The sequence below is a fragment of the Ovis aries genome, chromosome 7, assembly GCF_016772045.2.
Source record: "Ovis aries strain OAR_USU_Benz2616 breed Rambouillet chromosome 7, ARS-UI_Ramb_v3.0, whole genome shotgun sequence".
NCBI lineage: Eukaryota > Metazoa > Chordata > Mammalia > Artiodactyla > Bovidae > Ovis > Ovis aries.
In genome coordinates, this window is record NC_056060.1 from 21228179 (window position 1) to 21246042 (window position 17864).

The window sequence follows — 17864 nt, forward strand, 5'->3', positions numbered from 1 at the left end:
ACAGCAAGCTCTGCCAGTCTGGATGCCTGACCTAGGCAGGGCCCAAGGGTAATTTAGGTTGACTCTGGGGGGATCCCCAGCCTCTGGTCTTGAGGTGCCACCCCCTGCCTCCCAGCTCTCCACACTGGGCCGCATACGCCGTGTGTGTTATGACTGCAGACACTGCAGTTAACGGCATATGTCCTCGGCTCCCTTGCATCCTGACTTCGAGATGTCCACTCCCAGGCCTGAGTGCATTAAGCTGAGCATCTGGATACCCTTCCATTCTGGCCATTCCCTCCCTGACGTACAGTCCTGGACCAATGGCACTGGCAACGGGAGGAAGTGAGCCGGGAAGACAGAAATGCAGGCTGGAGGTCAGGCAGTCAGGTGACAAAGGCCGAAGCAGAGGGGCCTCTCTGCCCCACCTTCTGGAGGTGTGGGCAGGAATGTGCCAGCCAAGCCAGGCCAGAATTCTTCTGGGCCACTGGGGGAGCTGTCGTGTTTGTTTACATTAAAAAGGGAAGGGGAGAAAAAGGCAGGCGGAGAAAGTGGGAGCTGCTGAGTCTCTGAGGGAGAATGAGGCGGCTTCTGAGCAGACAGGTAGGGAGCGCCAGCTCCTCAGAGAGGCAGAGCGGGCAGGGAGCCTGTGGGGTCCAGGAAGTGCCAGAGGGGAGGGTGGCATTTCATGGAGCAGATACAGGCAGGGTGGGGGCAGGTAAGAAAAGAAAACTAAACCAGAGGGGTAGGAACAGGGCCCTGTGTCAGCTGGAGACCTGAGTAGGCAGCAGAGACGGAGAGAGAGGAACTGGGATGAAGGAGACCGGAGCGGAGGGCAGGCTGAGGAAGGCAGGCGAGGGCAGTTCAGCCTGGGCCTTTGTTCCCGTAGGAGGGAAGCAAGAGTGGAATCAGCTTTCAGGACTGGGGCTCCTCCTCCATCAGGAGCGGGGACCTGGCCACGTCCACAAACCCCAGGGCCCAGAGGTGGTGGGGCCCCCCGTCCCTGACACCCCACCCGTGTGCCCCCAGGCATTCTGCTGTCCATACTGCAGCTTCCTGAGCCCAGAGTCCGAGCAGGTGAGGGCTCACGCGCTCTCCCAGCACGCGGTGCAGCCCACGTTCCGGTGCCCGCTATGCCAGGAGCAGCTGGTGGGCCGGCCTGCCCTGCACTTCCACCTCAGCCACCTCCACAACGTGGTGCCCGAGTGTGTGGAGAGGTTGCTGCTCGTGGTGAGTCCGGGGGGCGGGGGCCAGTGGCTGTGTGGCTGGGAGTGTATGCTGAAGGAAGTGGCTCTGTGGGGATCTGACAGGAGTCGAGAGCTGGAGGCAACCTGGGGGCTGAACCTGTCTGGCAGCCTCTGCCCACTGGTGAGGAAGCACCACTGAGGCATGCGAGGAGCTGGCTTCCACTGCAGGCATGGCTGAGGCTGTAGGACAGCAGAGGCCGCACGCAGCCAGGGGTTAGGTGGGAAGTTAGAGGAGCCTGGAGCTAGGCTGGGCACAACCACGCGTGGAGCCGGGGGGTCTGGAGTAGGGGGCCAGTGGGGAGAAGTCACTGACTGCTCTTCCATCTCAGGCCACAACTGTAGAGATGACCTTGATGACCAAAGTGCTGCCTGGGCCTGCTCTAAGCCCTCTGGGAGATGGCCCAGAGCCCCCCTCTCCCACACCGGAGCCTGTGCCCAGCAGAGCACACGCCGCAGGTAAGGACTGGATGGCAGACCTCCCAAGGTGGCAGGACAGGGGACCTGGGTTCCTTGAACGAAGTAGATCTGAAGACAACTGAGGCAAGGACCATGTGTGCTAAGTCCCTTCAGTCGTGTCTGACTCTCTGTGACCCCATGGACTGTAGCCCGCCGGGCTCCTCTGTCCATGGGGATTCTCCAGGCAAGAATACTGGAGTGGGTTGCCATGCCCTCCTCCAGAGGATCTTCCCAACCCAGGGATCGAACCCACGTCTGTTATGTCTCCTGCACCAGCAGGCGGGCTCTTTACCACTAGCGCCACCTGGGAAGCCCGAAGCCAGGAGGAGTTACCCTAGATGTTAAGTGGGTGGGGTCTGACTCAGAAATGGTTCCCTTCTCACTGCGCCCCCTTCTCTCTCCCCTAGAAGGCCCTCACCTGACCCCAGAAGCCAGTCCCGATCCTCTTCCTGAGCCTCCCCCACCCTCAGTTGACGCCCCAGACAAGCCCACGGGAAGCCCTGACCAGCCCCCATCTCCAGCCCAGTCTCCAGCCCCTCGTCCTGATGCCCAAGCTGAGGAAGTAGCGCCTCCACCCGCCATGGCTGAGGAGGAAGAGGGGGCTGGTGGGGAGCCCCGCCCTGCAGAGCCCGCTCCAGCTGACTCTCGACACCCTCTGACCTATCGGAAGACCACCAACTTTGCCCTGGACAAGTTCCTCGACCCTGCTCGGCCCTACAAGTGCACTGTGTGTAAGGAGTCCTTCACGCAGAAGAACATTCTCCTGGTCCATTATAACTCGGTCTCCCACCTGCACAAGATGAAGAAGGCCGCCATTGACCCCTCCGGCCCAGCACGAGAAGCTGGCGCCACGCCTGCCACCGCTGCCGCCACAGACAAGCCCTTCAAGTGCACAGTCTGCCGCGTCTCCTACAACCAGAGCTCCACCCTGGAGATCCACATGCGCTCCGTCCTGCACCAGACTCGCTCCAGGGGAGCCAAGACCGACGCCAAGGCCGAGGGGCCAGAGCGAGGCCCCGAAGAGCCCAAGGAAGGCGAGACTGAGGGGGAGGCAGGCCCTGAGAAGAAGGGCCCTGAGCCTGGAGGCTTCCTATCGGGACTGCCCTTCCTGTCCCCTCCCCCGCCTCCCCTGGACCTGCACCGATTCCCAGCCCCGCTCTTCACCCCTCCAGTCCTGCCCCCCTTCCCTCTCATGCCTGAATCACTGCTTAAGCTCCAGCAGCAGCAGCTGCTCCTGCCTTTCTACCTCCACGACCTCAAGGTAGGGCCCAAGCTAGCACTGGCTGGGCCTGCACCCCTGCTGTCCCTGCCGGCAGCCGCCCCTCCTCCCCCACCCCCGCCTCCGAAGGCTGAGCTGGCCGAGCAAGAGTGGGAGCGGCCCCCTACGACAGAAGAGGGGGCTGAGGCAGGGCCCCCCTCTCCCCCACACCCAACACCCAACGAGGCAGCCCGCACCGCAGCCAAAGCCCTTCTAGAAAACTTTGGGTTTGAGCTGGTGATCCAGTACAACGAAGGAAAGCAGGCTGTGCCCCCACCCCCGACCCCACCCCCCCCAGAGGCCCTGGGGGGCGGGGACAAGTTGGCCTGCAGGGCCTGTGGGAAACTCTTCTCCAATATGCTTATCCTCAAGACACACGAGGAGCACGTGCACCGCCGCTTTCTGCCCTTTGAGGCCCTGAGCCGATACGCTGCTCAGTTTCGCAAGAGCTATGATAGCCTCTACCCGCCCCCTGCAGAGTCCCCCAAACCGCCCGACGGGCCCCTGGATTCCCCTGCTCCCCAACTGGGCCCACCTTTCCTGGTCCCAGAGCCTGACGCAGGGGGGGCCCGTCCCCCTGAGGAGCGAGGCCGGGCCGGAGGACGCTGGCCCCCAGAGGAGGATGAAAGTGCCAGAGGGAATCTTCCTCCCCTGGTGCCTGCAGGCCGCCGCTTCTCCAGAACCAAGTTCACAGAGTTTCAGACCCAAGCCCTGCAGTCTTTCTTTGAGACAAGCGCCTACCCCAAGGACGGCGAGGTGGAGCGGCTCGCAAGCCTCTTGGGTCTGGCTAGCCGTGTGGTGGTGGTGTGGTTCCAGAACGCCCGCCAGAAAGCTCGTAAAAACGCCAGTGATGGTGGGCCTGCACCCAGTGGAGGAGGCACCGGGGGAGCCTCCGGCTGCAGGCGCTGCCACGCCACCTTCTCCTGTGTTTTTGACTTGGTGCGGCACCTCAAGAAATGCTATGACGACCAGCCTGCTGACGAGGAGGAGGAAGAGGTAGAGAGAGGGGAAGAAGAGGAAGAGGCAGAAGACGTCGCAGAGGAGGAACAGGGCCCAGAGCCCCCAGCAGGCCCTGAGGGCCCACCACCAGAACCCTCAGACAGGGAGGAGCTGGGCCAGGCAGAGGCCACAATGCCAGAGAGCAAAGAGCCCGAAGGCAGGGCCCCTCCCTCGCCTTCCCCAGTCCACACCTGTGACCAGTGCGCCCTGTCTTTCCCCAACCAGGACCTCCTGGCCAACCACCGCCGGCTCCACTTCCTGCCACCTGTGCAGCCCAGCACTGCCCCCCACCTCCTAGACCTGCCCATGCTGGTGTTTGGGGAGCGAAACCCCCTGGTGGCAGGCACTTCGCCAGTGCCAGGGCCACCCCTCAAACGGAAGCACGAGGACGGTAGCCTGTCCCCCACAGGCAGTGAAGCGGGGGTGGGTGGGGAGGGCGAGCCCCCCAGGGATAAGCGCCTGCGCACCACCATCCTGCCCGAGCAGCTGGAGATCCTGTACCGCTGGTACATGCAGGACTCCAACCCCACACGCAAGATGCTCGACTGCATCTCCGAGGAGGTGGGGCTCAAGAAGCGCGTGGTGCAGGTCTGGTTCCAAAACACCAGGGCGCGGGAGCGCAAGGGCCAGTTTCGCAGCACCCCTGGGGGAGTGCCCAGTCTGGCAGTCAAGCCCCCCGCCACACCCAGCCCTGCACCCTTCCCCAAGTTCAGCCTCTTGCTGGGCAAGGCAGATGACGGGGCTGGGAGGGAGGCCCCTAAGAGGGATGCGCCTGCTCTTCCCTACGCCACAGTCACCCCGGCTGCCGGGCCCCTGCCTTTCCTGCCACCTGGGAAAGAGGCCCCCACTCTGACACCAGAGCCACCTCTACCTCTCCCAGCTCCCCCTCCACCCTGTGAGGATGAGGGCCCAGAGGAGCCATCAAAAGCTTCTCCAGAGAGTGAGGCCTGCAGTCCATCAGCAGGGGATTTAAGTGATTCGTCAGCTTCCAGTCTGGCCGAACCAGAGTCCCCTGGGGCTGGAGGGACCAGTGGGGGCCCAGGAGGTGGGGGTGGAGTTCCAGATGGGATGGGGCAGCGGCGCTATAGGACCCAGATGAGCAGCCTGCAGCTGAAGATCATGAAAGCCTGCTATGAGGCCTACCGCACCCCAACCATGCAGGAGTGCGAGGTGCTGGGCGAGGAGATCGGGCTGCCCAAGAGAGTCATCCAGGTCTGGTTCCAGAATGCTCGCGCCAAGGAGAAGAAGGCCAAGCTCCAAGGGGCAGCAGTTGGTGGGGCTGGGGGCAGCAGTGAGAGCCCCTTGGCAGCCCAGCGCACTGACTGCCCCTACTGTGACGTCAAATATGACTTCTATGTCTCCTGCCGAGGCCATCTCTTTTCCCGCCAGCACCTGGCCAAGCTTAAGGAGGCAGTCCGAGCCCAGCTGAAGAGTGAAAGCAAGTGTTACGACTTGGCACCGGCACCTGAGGCACCCCCGGCTCCCAAGGCTCCACCCACCACCGCACCTGCCTCTGTGCCCCTCGGGGCTGCCCCAGCCCTGCCTCGCCTGGCCCCGGTCCTCTTGTCTGGCCCAGCTCTGGCCCAGCCCCCACTGGGCAGCCTAGCTCCTTTCAGTTCAGGTGAGTGAGAGCTCGGGAGGAGCTGGGCTTCAGAGGGCATCTCCTTCTAATGGGGTGTCCTTCCTGTTCCTTCCTGACTCCTCTGCCTCCAGTCTCCTCCTGGGCCTCCCTGTGTTTCCTACTGGTGCGGGAGGGAAGGGAGCATGGAGGCTAGGTGATGGAAGGCCTGAGTGTGCAGGAGGTCATCTCCAGCAGGCAGGATGGTGGTGCCGGGAGGTGGCTGATCGACACTCTTCATCTTCCTAGGCCCTGCAGCCTCCTCAGGCCTCCTTGGCCTCGCCACTTCGGTCCTACCTACTACCACAGTGGTCCAGACCGCTGGCCCAGGCTGCCCTTTACCTCAGAGACCAGTTCCTGACCAAACCAAGCCCTCTCCAGCAGGCACCACTGACTCTGCCCCGGGCCCACCCCCTGAACCCTCTGGGGACAAGGTCTCTGGTGAGCGAAAGCCAGTCGCAGCCCCCACCAACTCCTCCGCTGACGCCCTCAAGAACCTCAAAGCATTGAAGGCTACTGTTCCAGCCCTGTTGGGGGGCCAGTTTCTGCCCTTCCCATTGCCTCCTGCAGGGGGTGCCACACCGCCAGCGGTCTTTGGCCCCCAGCTGCCGGGAGCCTACTTCCAGCAGCTCTATGGCATGAAGAAGGGGCTGTTCCCCATGAACCCGGTGATACCTCAGACCCTCATCGGACTGCTCCCCAACGCCCTCCTCCAGCCACCGCCCCAGGCCCCCGAGCCCACAGCCACAGCGCCTCCGAAGCCACCCGAACTGTCTGCTCCCAGGGAGGGGGAGGCTGGGGAGGCCGATGAGCTGCTGACCGGTAGCCCTGGCATCTCCACCGTGGATGTGACCCACCGCTACCTGTGCCGCCAGTGCAAGATGGCGTTTGATGGGGAAGCCCCGGCCACTGCTCACCAGAGATCCTTCTGCTTCTTTGGGCGGGGCTCTGGGGGCTCCGTGCCCCCCCCGCTGCGGGTGCCAGTCTGTACCTACCACTGCCTGGCATGTGAGGTGCTGCTGAGCGGGCGAGAGGCCCTAGCCTCGCACCTGCGCTCCTCGGCCCACAGGCGCAAGGCGGCCCCGCCCCCGGGGGGCCCACCTGGCACGGCCACCAACGCTGCCACTGCCGCCACGGCTGCGGTGGCTTTTGCCAAAGAGGAAGCAAGATTACCTCACACGGACTCCAACCCCAAAACGACTACTACCTCTACGCTTCTAGCTTTATAAACAGATAAACCAAGATGTGGGGGAAGGGAGGGCCTTAGGTCTCCTCTTACTCCAAGGGGTGTGTGGGGAGCTCAAATTCTTCACCCCCGGCCCCGCCCACCTCACGGGACTCTCAGTTCCCACCCCCAGTGGGCTTCACACCTCACCTCCAGCAGAATCCTGCCTCCTCCCCCACCCCCGCCGACCCTTCGCAAATTCTTGCCCCTTGGTCTCCATGGGCGCACACACCCATCTTCCCATCTTGATTATCCATTAACGTCCGCCTGCCCACCAGGCACAGTCTCTCCTTGGTTTCATCTTCCTCTTTCCTACTGAATTCCCAGTCATCCCTCCAACTCCTAATAACCATGCTGTTCCACTGACTGAGAAAACGCCAAAAGAAAAAAAAGGAAGAAAGGAAAACAAACCCAAGACAAAGAAGGGGGAAGGAAAATAAACTTTGCCATTTCCCCTTCTTTTTCCTACCCCCCTTGGCCAGAGTACCATACGGCTCACAAACTCTTCCCAAATACTCAGCTGGCTCCCAAGGCTGAAGCCTGAGATGGGCAGGGAGCCCACGAAACTCTAACCAAACTGGAGGTGAGCAGGGAGACGTGCTCCGGCTCACCCTCCTCACAGCCCGCCCAACTCACAGGACAAGGGAGCCCCTGCGGCCTGGACTTTAGGCGAAGCCGCCACCAGGGGCCCCTCTGCCAACCCCCACCCTGCACCCTGGGAACTGCAGTTAACTTATTCTCAAAGGCTTTAAACACAGAGATCCTCTCAGCAGCCGTGGGCCTGCCCCTTGTCCCAGCCCTGCCACGTGGGGATCCAGCCTCTGGGACCGGCGCCCACCAACGGCAAATCCAAAGTTCTTTTGAAAAAAACTGAAACACACACACAACCAAAAAAAAGAGAGAGAGAGTACGAACTCTCGTGTGGGAGAGATGGAGAGACCAGACCAGAGGAATGAACTAATGACAAACTTGGAAAACAGAAAAAAAAAAAGCCTGAAAACTCTCCCATCAAACAAGTGTTTTTTTTTTTTTCCTGTTTGTGTCACTCCCCACCCTACCCCATTTTAAGGGTTTCTTTGAACCACCTTGTCTCTGGAAGATCAATGGCTTTAGTCCTTGCTTGGGTACAGCGGTCCTGGAGACTGCCAGCAGTATAGCCCTGCCCCATACTGTGCCCAGCCACAAGCTGGTATTGGGGAAAAGGTTGAAGGTTTAACCTTTAACCACCTTTACCTGGAAGCTGGGAGAGACCCATCTTTGCCCCTGAACTGAGTATTTTCTCAGGACAGGTAACATCCCCTCATTCTCAGCTGTGGGTTAGAAAAGTCAGTGTCACTGAAAGTGGCTTGGCCATCTCAGGAGGAAAGGGGTGGGCTGGACTGGGCAGTCAGGTTTCTGAATCTTTCATGTAGTTGCCTCCATCTACTCATTCACTTCTTTCACAAAACTCTTCTGTTCCCTTTCTGGTGCCCCCTTCACATTTCTGGCACTTCTTGAACTTTTTTGTTTGTGGGGACCCTTCCTCCCCATCTGTGTTCTTAACCCCCCAACCCTATCCTCTGCCCTGGCTTCCAGCTTCCTCCAGCCACATCTACCTCCAGGAACCAGCAGCCTCTGGAGGTACCCCCCAAAAGAGGTGCTCCCTATGAGGCTCATAGGGCCTAGAGCTGATGACATCCAAGGAGCTGGGTAGGCAAGGAGATGACTGAAGCCCAAGGTCAATCTTTGATAGGATGAGATCCCCCAGGGAACCAACAGATGAGGAATCAGCTAGAAGAAGGGTTTAACCTTTAACCACCTTTAAGCTCATTTTTCTGTAAGAATCAAGTGGTAACTGTGGCAACCTCAAAGCCTACCTGCAGTGGCACTGGGTGGAAAAGCAGGTATTTTAGCAGAGAAAAGCCTGAAGAAACTTTCCAGTCCTCCAGATGGCTTCTCCAACCCTTGCCCCTAAGACCTCCCCTTTCTAGGTGGATTCCTTCCACATGCTCCCTTCAGGCTGCTTCTGCCACCATTCTCCATTTCATACACACACGCTCATCCAGCCAGCCCTGGGACTGATCTTGTGGTCTGTCAGTCACTCCTCGAACATATTCATGCTGAAACAGTGGCTCATGTGCAGAAAAGATAGGAGGGGAGAAGGGGAGGGAAAACTGCTCGGTCCCCAGTCCCTATTATGTTCTGTGACTCACTTCTGGGCCCTTTCATTTCTGAAACTAAAAGCTCCAACTCTAGCAAATCAGGGGTTGGGTGGATTAGTTATCCTTATGATGCTAAATACACCAGTTACAAATGCAGGCAAGAGGAGTGAAACTGCCCAACCATGGGCTCTCTCTTGCAGCCCCCACTTTTCCCTTTTCCCCACCTTTCTACTTTTCTCTCATGCACACCTCCTATCCTTTGTTCTCTCCTGTTGAAATTCTGTGTATAAAATTATTTTCTTAGCAGCATGTATATGAGGAAAGAAGCTCTTTCACTCTGTGCTTTCTGGGAATGTTATTTGTGTATAAAAGTTACAAACAAAAATTAGAAGAAAAAAGGAAATATTTTTAAAAACACACTGGCAAACACCTGGTGTGGCATGATTAGAGGTGTGGTATCATACATTTTAGGGATTTACAGCCAGGGTAGGTTGGCTTTAGTTTGAACCATGAATATTTTCTCCAGGAGTTAATATAGCCACAGATTCATCCTCCTCTTGCTCTTCAACACAATTTCTTACACCGAGATTCCCTGGTGCGGAGACACCATGTACGTTCACAGTTGTGAACTGGAGCTGACTATGGAGCTGTCCTTACCAGGAATCCTATAATCTGGGGACACAAGAGTCTGGCCAACTGCTGACTAAAGTTAGTCAACATGCTTCTTTCTGGAAGGTGCCATTCCATGTTCCCAGTGGCGTGAAGCATTCCTCCCCAACCCCTTCCCGAGACAAGTCCTCCACTTATGCTCTGGAGATTACATGAGTGGGTAGTTCTGTGGAGAGAGGCTGAGTCGGCATGGCCCCGTGAAGAGTGCTACAGGTGAACGCCAAACTGCCCAGATTAAACCGTGTAGCTTCTGTGAAGCAGTAGACCAACTTGTGTGGGCAGTACACCCACTCCTGTAGCGGATACAGCACGTCCACCACATCCTGTAGTACCCACCCCACCCCTCCCCCAGCTCTAGAGTGAGCCTCAATCAATGGCTCGTAAGATTGGTCTTCCATGGCTTGGGGCAAAGGCCTAGGGTTTCTGACATACATAAGTCCTAAAGCACCCAAATTCTGGTCCATCCTGCTTATTGTGATCTTAGCTGTCTTTGCTCTAAGCCAGAGCCTATGTGGGGATGGCTTAGGTACCCAATTCTCAACTAGGAGCAAAAATCAAAGTCTGTAGAAGAACATAAGAAAATCTGAAGACTTGTTGGCCAAATGGGTCAGTCTGCAAGAGGACCACAGAGAGAGCTGTTCTTCCCTGACCCTCTGGCCCCTGGCACCAACTTACAGAAGCACGCACAAGAGCCAAGAAAGCCAGTTCCCCCTGGCACAGTGGCACCCACCTGCTTAACTCCTTCTGTTTGTTCCTTCACCATATTCAGGGCTTTCAGACCACGTCACTGTTTCCCCAAGCCTCGGTCACTCTGATCACTCGGCCATCTAATCATTCACCCCCGTATAGACACAGACACCTGAAATACAGCATGCTGCAAACGCAACGGCACCAACAGAACAAGCAAGCACACCTACAGAAACAGCACTGGAGCCATGTGGAAAGCTGCATGGACACACACAGATGCCAGCAAGGAGAGGCTGCACGGGCTTACAGGCTCAAGGGCCATGCCCCAGAGTCACCAACTGCCCTCCCGTTAAGTAGAAACACCCTCCAGTACACAGTCGTTTTCTTCACACACTAACTCAGAAAAGCTTATATACAGAGAAATGTAACCAGTATCAGGAGGAGTGACCAAATGTTGACCACTAATCCATGGAAAGGACCTTAAACTCTGCTGTGAAGAGGGAGGTAGAAGAGAAACCAGAGAGAAACTCCAGGGAAAACACAGGGGTAAACTGGGCTGGGAGCCTGTGTTACAGGAAGGGCCAGGTATTGGGGAGCAACTAATAAGAAACTTGTAAGCCCTCAGGATGTCATTCCTAGAGGATTGAGTAAGGAAGAAATGCCCTGATTCCAATGAAGCTCTGGCTCTGATAAGAAAGTCTAGTGTCCCAGCCTCAAGGGGTTACAGCATTATAGCGTGGCTACATCATGAAAAGATCAAATGAAAGAAAACCCAGAGAGGATGTCTGTAGAAGACCTAGACCACCACTCATTAAATTTAGAGCAAGATGGGAAATGATCCTCAGAGGAAGCCTCCCAGGGAAAGACATAAACTCTGAGAAGACCATAAAATTGAGTGAGAACACACCCCACCGTTTTCCTTCGTGTAGAGAATCCCCACAGCCTTCAGACAAAGGAGAGACAAGGGGTCAACGGCATTATTCCCTGTCAGCAGTCTGAGCCTCATGCTTCCTGCAGCTCCCAGCCACGGTGAGGTGTCTGATAGAGGCTAGCAGAGAAGCAGGTGGATTATCAGTGGACCAGAAAGACAGTGAGGCGGGGGGAAGTTGACCAGCATTGACTCATACCCACCCTGGCCATACAGACTCTTACACAGACAGTGGCTGAAAGCCTGGAACAAGTCATCAGCAGGAGCTCAGCACTGTCCACATCTATTGGCCCTCCCTGATATCCCAGCCTGCAGCATGTCCTCTCTGCCAGCTTGCCCTCCACTGTGCTCAAACCAGGAGAGCCCCGCCAAGTGCCCAAACAGCCGCACCGGCTGCAACTCACAAAGCCCTGGCCTCTGCCGAGCCCTGCTTCCACTTCCAGGGACCCTCACCTGCCTCCAGAAAGAGGCCCAGCCCGTACTGAGCTGCACGGGCCACACCCAACTGCCTGTGCCACAGACAGCCATCTCCCGACAACACTAACCTAAGGGGTTCTCAGTGGGGAGGTTTCAGAAACAGGGCAGCCAACCATCAAACCTGGGGGTTGAAAGCGTCCCTTGAGGGATTCTTCTGCAATAATGCCTGCCAGTGAGAAACCTAGTTCTCACAAGTTCAATCTACCTGATTTGACCTCATAATCTCTCCCTTTCCTCCTGCTGCCCCCACCTAAAACACACATCCCCACAGCCCACAATACGTATATCCCACCACAGTGACCACATAAGGACACAAAAATGGTTGGGGAGGATGAAGGAAGATGCAAAAGACATGGGAAATCCAGACCTGATTAATTGTCCTCTAAGGTGACTGCCATCTCTTAGGACAGTGTTCTCAAGAGTTTTGTCCCTCTGCATCACAGTCACCTGAGAGCTCGTCTTAAATGCACATTTCTAGACCACACCGCAGACCAACTAAGTCAGCCTGCAGCATAACCTCTCTGCAGGCTTGAAGTGATTCTGCTTTCTGAAGTCTGAGTGTCTGATGTATATTGTTTAGCCCCACAGACATCTGTGACCTGTCACCACTTTCCAGCATCCAAGGCTCAACCCTGCTACACCCAGGGCTGCCACAGGGGGCTAGCATCACCTCAGATTGTCTTCCTCATTACCCTGACATTTGGAAGTCTGTGTCTTTTGCTCATGGTGACTGTTCTTGAACAGGAAAAAAGTTACAGGCATCACCCACTCGCCCCCTTGGCTGAGTCCTCCCTGTTTTCTCCTCTGCTGTGGAAACCACCTTCTGAAGCTGCGTCCACTTCCAGAGATGCTGAAATCAGAATACCCCCAGCCCGGGCAATGGCTTTACTCGCCTCTGGGCAGTTCCTACCCTCATTAGAGCCACCCAAGCTCCCATGACATCATCCAGAGCCGCCAGTTCTTCTACTTGAAGACCTTCCTAGTAACTGACTACCCAGGAAGCAAGGAAAGCCCAACCTGCTACATGGAGGCCCATAGTCCAATTTAGCAGGACTGCTGGTGGCCCTGCATCGGAGGTGCAGGGACAGTCTCTGTTACCACAGATGCTGGGGTTCTGCTCCTAAGAGCCTTCCATTCTACCCCGGAGGGCTCATTGCTGATCTGTGGTCTCTCTTCCAAGAGTGCACTTCAAAAATAGAAAAATCTGTCCACCTTGAACTGGGAAGCCAAGGAGAAATTTGTAAACACAAAATCTCACAGAGTGGTCTTTCTGGAAGGATAAGTTCAAGGTGCCTTTGTCTTCCCTATGCCTTTCTACCACTCTAGGCCTTGATCATCTCTCCATCTTTCTAGGACTGTTATCGAATATGGGCCTTATCGCAAGGGAGAAAGAACCGGTTCAAATCAACCACAGATCAGCCAATCACACATACAGGGCAGAACGAAATCCACCCAGGCACCACCCGCCCCACGATGCAGCAGCAAGGCCTGAGGGCCCCTCCCTCTTTCTTGTCTTTCCCTGCAAGTCTCTTCTGGGACCATCTTTGTGACAACAGAGCTGGCTGGCCTCTCTCCGGGATCTCATTTGCCCTGTTAGATTTTTTTTCTTCTGTCCTTGCTCCCTAGACAGGAGTGGAGTCCACCAGCCTGGCGCCTTGGCCGTGACTCTTGAACGTGCCCTGGTCCCTCCATGCTCTAGCTTCCCTCGGAATTCTGCTCAGATATGGATAGTGGCACCACCTCAACCCCTTTCTTGGAGGTGGTGGAGGTAGAAGGCAGGGGGCTCTGGCTGGGAGGAAGGCGGAGTCGGGGCTGACTAGAGGGCTCAGATTCAGCCCCGCTGTGGAGGCCATCCTTGCGCTGCCCCACAGCAGGGCTCCACCCAGTACCTGGCATGCCTGTGTGCACCCCTCTCCCTGCCGCCAAGTGGCGGTCGTGAGCATGTTCGGCGGCTTTGGGTTTGCTGCAGTGCCAGGGTCTGGGATGCCGTTCACGTGCCAGTGCAGCGCTGCCAAGCGTGGCGGCATCTACTTGGTTGGGTGCCAAGCAGTAGGACCCAGGTGGTGATGGAGATGAAACAGGGCTGGGGTGCAGGGAGGTGGGGAGGGGCAGAGGGCCCTAGGGAGAAGACCAGACATCTCACTTGTTAGAGTGGAGCGTCCAAATGGGATCCGCAGCAAGGTGCCCTTCTCATTCCAGATCCCGGCTAGCAAGCAAGCCCTTCCCTCCCCCGCCACGCCCGCAGAGTAACATATACAGACCAGGCGAGAGGATCTGGCCATCTTTAGCAGGAAACTGGCTGGGGGCCAGGCAGGACTGCCAGCCTCTCCATCCTCCTTCCTTGGGGTCTTGGCAATGGCGTGCTTTCTCCTTTGTGTCCTCACGCCTCTCTCCGTCTGTCGCTCTACTCCCCATGCCTAAGAGGGAAAGGGAAGGAGGTCCTGGCAGAAAAAAGTCTGTGTTCCCAAACAACTCTCTCTCTCATACACACACACACTCACACACTCTCACACCCAACATCTTGCCTCCTCCCTTCTCACTCCTGGCACAAGCCTCAACCAGATTGGCAAGAGGCACTGCCACCCTCCCCCACTCCACACAACACCAGAGCCCGTGCCAGGCTCCCTGGGCATTCATTGCCAGCACCCGCCCGCCTCCTGCCAGGTCCCCTTGCCTCTTCAGTGCTCCAACAAAAGGCTGGCCTGCCAGCCCAAAAAGTCTCCCTGGGGAGCGGTGGCACAACCTCTTCTCTTGGCTCTTAGAAGCTCTCTGGGCACTTGCCTGGCCTCTCCCTCCACCACTTCACGTTCCCAGGCTGGAACAGGACTAACCACCTCACAATCCAACCAGTTCCCACAGCTGAGCTATAGATGGACAGCGACATCAGAAACACCCCTACCCCTCCTCTCTGCCTCCTGGGGCCCATGCCCGCAGCACCCGCTTGGAGCGCCAGCCTGACAGATGTGATGCCAATGGCTCCTGGGTATCGAGCCTTCCTCCCAGAGCACCAGGACTCCCACCACCGCCCCCTCCCCATTTGCCTCCTTCCATCTCCACAGGCACAAGGGTGGCAGCTGCAGTGCCATGCCTGTAAGCAGGCAGCATGAAGCAACTCAGGCACCTGCTTCTGTTCGCCCAGGCCCCAAACCTCTCCCCTCCTTCCACCCCATCCCTCTGTCCTTCAGGTGGGACACTAGACTGGCGACTGCAGTGCCAACCCCCACCCATGCCCAGGAGGCTCACATATAGCACTCACTTCTGCGTACACATACGCACGCGCGCGCGCGCGCACACACACACACACACGGCCCCTTGAGTGCCAGGCAGCGGTGGCAGACACACAGCAATGCATAGTGACTGGTATACCCGAGGAGGCAGCCAGATTCGGCACCTGATCCAGCACCCATTTGGGATTGGGTGGGTAGGCGGGCAGGCAGGCGGGCGGAGGGGTGATGGAGGCAGGCGATGGCCCTAGGTTGGCAGCCGATGGAGCTGGGAGAATGGAGGGAACAGATGCTCTTTGCCCAGCCTCCCTCCCTCTCTCTCTGAGATCAGTGCCAAGCTGGGGGGATGGGGAGAGGGAGGATGGGGGAAGGGTGGCATTTGGAGGCTGGCAGAGGGGGGAGCTGGGTCCGCCCAGGCTGGGCAGTGCCGGCACTGGCTGCTGCCTCTCCACTCTGCCATCTGTCTCGCTCCCCCCCCCACCCCCTTTCTCTCTCTTTCTCTCTCTCTCCTTCATCCACAGCAAAACGAAGAGAGGAAAACAGGGTCCTCATTCCGCCCACCCCCAACCTCTGCCGGACCCCTCTCATCCTCCCACAACTCACCACACTACACCACCACCAAGCCATCTGTGCTGTCTCCTCTGGCTCGGTCACCTTCTTTCCTTCGCCTTCGCCCTCACACCAAGACGGGTGCAATGTTTTTAAAAAACAGATACATGTATATTTTACAAAGCAACTTAAAAGGAAAACTATTTTCTTTGGGAATGTCGGGTCCTTCTGAGTCTGGGTCCTCGGTGCCAATGTTTATGGCAGGCAAAGGGAGGGCACCCGGTCCTCAGCTGGTGCCCATGAATCCCATGCCAGGGAGGAGGGGTGGCTGGGGTGGGGTGGGGGCGGGGTGGGGTACCGGGAGAGCTCTCTTCTCTCTGCGCCTGTGGTGGTTTCTTTTTTTTTCCTCCTTTTCCACTTCCGGAGCAGATTCAAATAGATCTAGAGCCTTCCCCACCCCCAGTTCCCAGGGCCCCTGTGCCCTTCTCTCCCTGCTTTTGATTTTATTCCTCGATCACCCTTTCCGTTTTTGTGTATGAGTGTGTGCGTGTGCTTGCGCGTGAGTGTTTGCATCCATCGCGGTGGGCTCGGTGCCAGCCACCGCACAGCCATCTGCGATGCCTTCTGCAGCCTCCTCTTTTCCTCCCTGCCACCTCCAGCCCCCAACTCCCCTGCACCCCAGCTCTCCACTCCCAGCCCCCAATCATTAATTAGCTACTGAATTAATTAAACCATGAATGCTAATTAACATTCCTAAAGGGCAGGCTGCCAGGCTGGGGGGACAGAAGGGGTGTGAAGAGGAGACTGGGATGGGGGAGGAGGAAAGAGAGCTTGTCTGCTTAGGAGCACAGGGGGGGCAGATGGAAAGAACCCAAAAGAAGAGGAAAGAGAAGGAGAACAGAGTGATGAGACAGGGACATGGAAAACAGCATGGAAAAACTGAGTCCAAGTGAGAGCAACCCAGGCTTTCCTGCCCAAATGAGACACAGTTTACTGCTCGCCCCCATCCAGCCTGGAGAAGGCTCAGTATATATTCCTAGGGTGGGAGACTCTGGCTGCTTTTTTCCTGTCTCTGAGAGAAAACCAGCTCCAAACCAGTCAACAGCTACTCCCTCTCCATCCAACCACAATGACCCTCAGATTAGGTCACCAAGACGAGACTCTGGGCTCACAGGAGTCCTCTTGACTTGGCCTTCCCTACCCCTTGTCAAGGTCGGGGGGGCGCCCTGTGAGCCTCTGCTGCTGGGAGACATGCGGCAGTGTATGGGGACCCATGAGGGGTGTCAGTTTCACAGGAGTCAACGGTAGTTCGCTGAAGATAAACGACTGGCTGCAAGGCTGCCCTAGGAAGACTGTGACAAAGACAGTCCCTTTAGGATTCCAGAGGAGAAAAAGTGGACACTCCTACCCACCTTGAAGACCAAGAATTTGGGGAAAAGACAGTAAGAGTAATTTTGAGTTGTTGTTTTTAAAGAAAAAGATACCAGTATAGCAAGACTTCTGAGGGTGCTCTATGACATGCGAATCTGACGAGATGCACCTCAGAAAAATGGATCTCACTATCAAGTTATTTGGGAAATACTCTATAGTCTCCCTCTTAAGAGATTCAAAATGTACAGTGGTGTGTTAAAGGCGCTGAGAAATTCTGTAAAAAAAAAAAAAAAAAAGTGTTGAATGCTTTTAACCCCAATTCTCAAACTCACTGGGACCTGGAGCTCTGATTTAAAATCTTTCTAACGTAATGTATTTATTCCCATAGCAGCAGTGCCCCACTTTGGGGAAAGCCCTATCAAGTGCTCAGGGGTGGTCCTGGCCCGGAAGCCAGCAGCTGGACAAGCTGGCCCCAGGTGTGGCATTCCAGAAAGAAAGCACAGGGCCCAGGCTCCAGTCTTCCAAGTGCAGTGCAGCAAAGCACCAAACCAACTCACAGCGGAGAAACGGTATCACTCTTAGGGTCACAGACCTGTATCTTCAGAGCTGGAAAGACACCTTAGCAACCATTAAGCCTAATCCTTTCACTTTAGAGTAAGAGGAACAAGACTCAAGAGACGTGAAGTGATTTGTCCAAGGTAATGGAGCCTGTCCAAGGTCACTGATAACACTGAGGTTAGGACTGGGATTTTCTGAGCTCTAGCTCTGCTCCTCTATTTTCTGCTGTTAAAATTTCAGGCAAGGCCAGCACAGGTTTATCATAAACGTGTATCTAAAAGTTTCACCCAGACTGCCTTCTTCCTGTGACTAAGGCCTGGGCCTGTCTTTCCCACCCTGCCCTGGCCCCCCGCCCCCACCCGCTTGCCAGAACCCACAGCATCCACCTGCCTTCAGAGAGTATATTCCCTTGGAAGTGCAGATGGGTGGCAGGAGTTCACATTTTACAGACTCTCCCCAAGTGTTCCTGATACCCTGG

The 17864-nt window shown here is 56.7% G+C and overlaps 1 protein-coding gene across 2 annotated transcripts in view; it reads left to right on the plus strand.

Annotated features, from left to right (window-relative positions):
- The window catches only part of ZFHX2 (zinc finger homeobox 2), a 29052-nt gene extending 21189 nt beyond the window's left edge, over window positions 1-7863 (plus strand). For both annotated transcript variants that reach the window (XM_042252953.2, XM_027971619.3), the window contains 4 exons: window positions 1009-1209; window positions 1556-1682; window positions 2090-5560; window positions 5807-7863. In XM_042252953.2, coding sequence (XP_042108887.1) covers window positions 1009-1209; window positions 1556-1682; window positions 2090-5560; window positions 5807-6786 — 4779 coding nt within the window. In that variant the 3' untranslated portion in view covers window positions 6787-7863. The remainder of the gene's footprint in view (window positions 1-1008; window positions 1210-1555; window positions 1683-2089; window positions 5561-5806) is intronic.
- Window positions 7864-17864: the final 10001 nt, after the last annotated feature.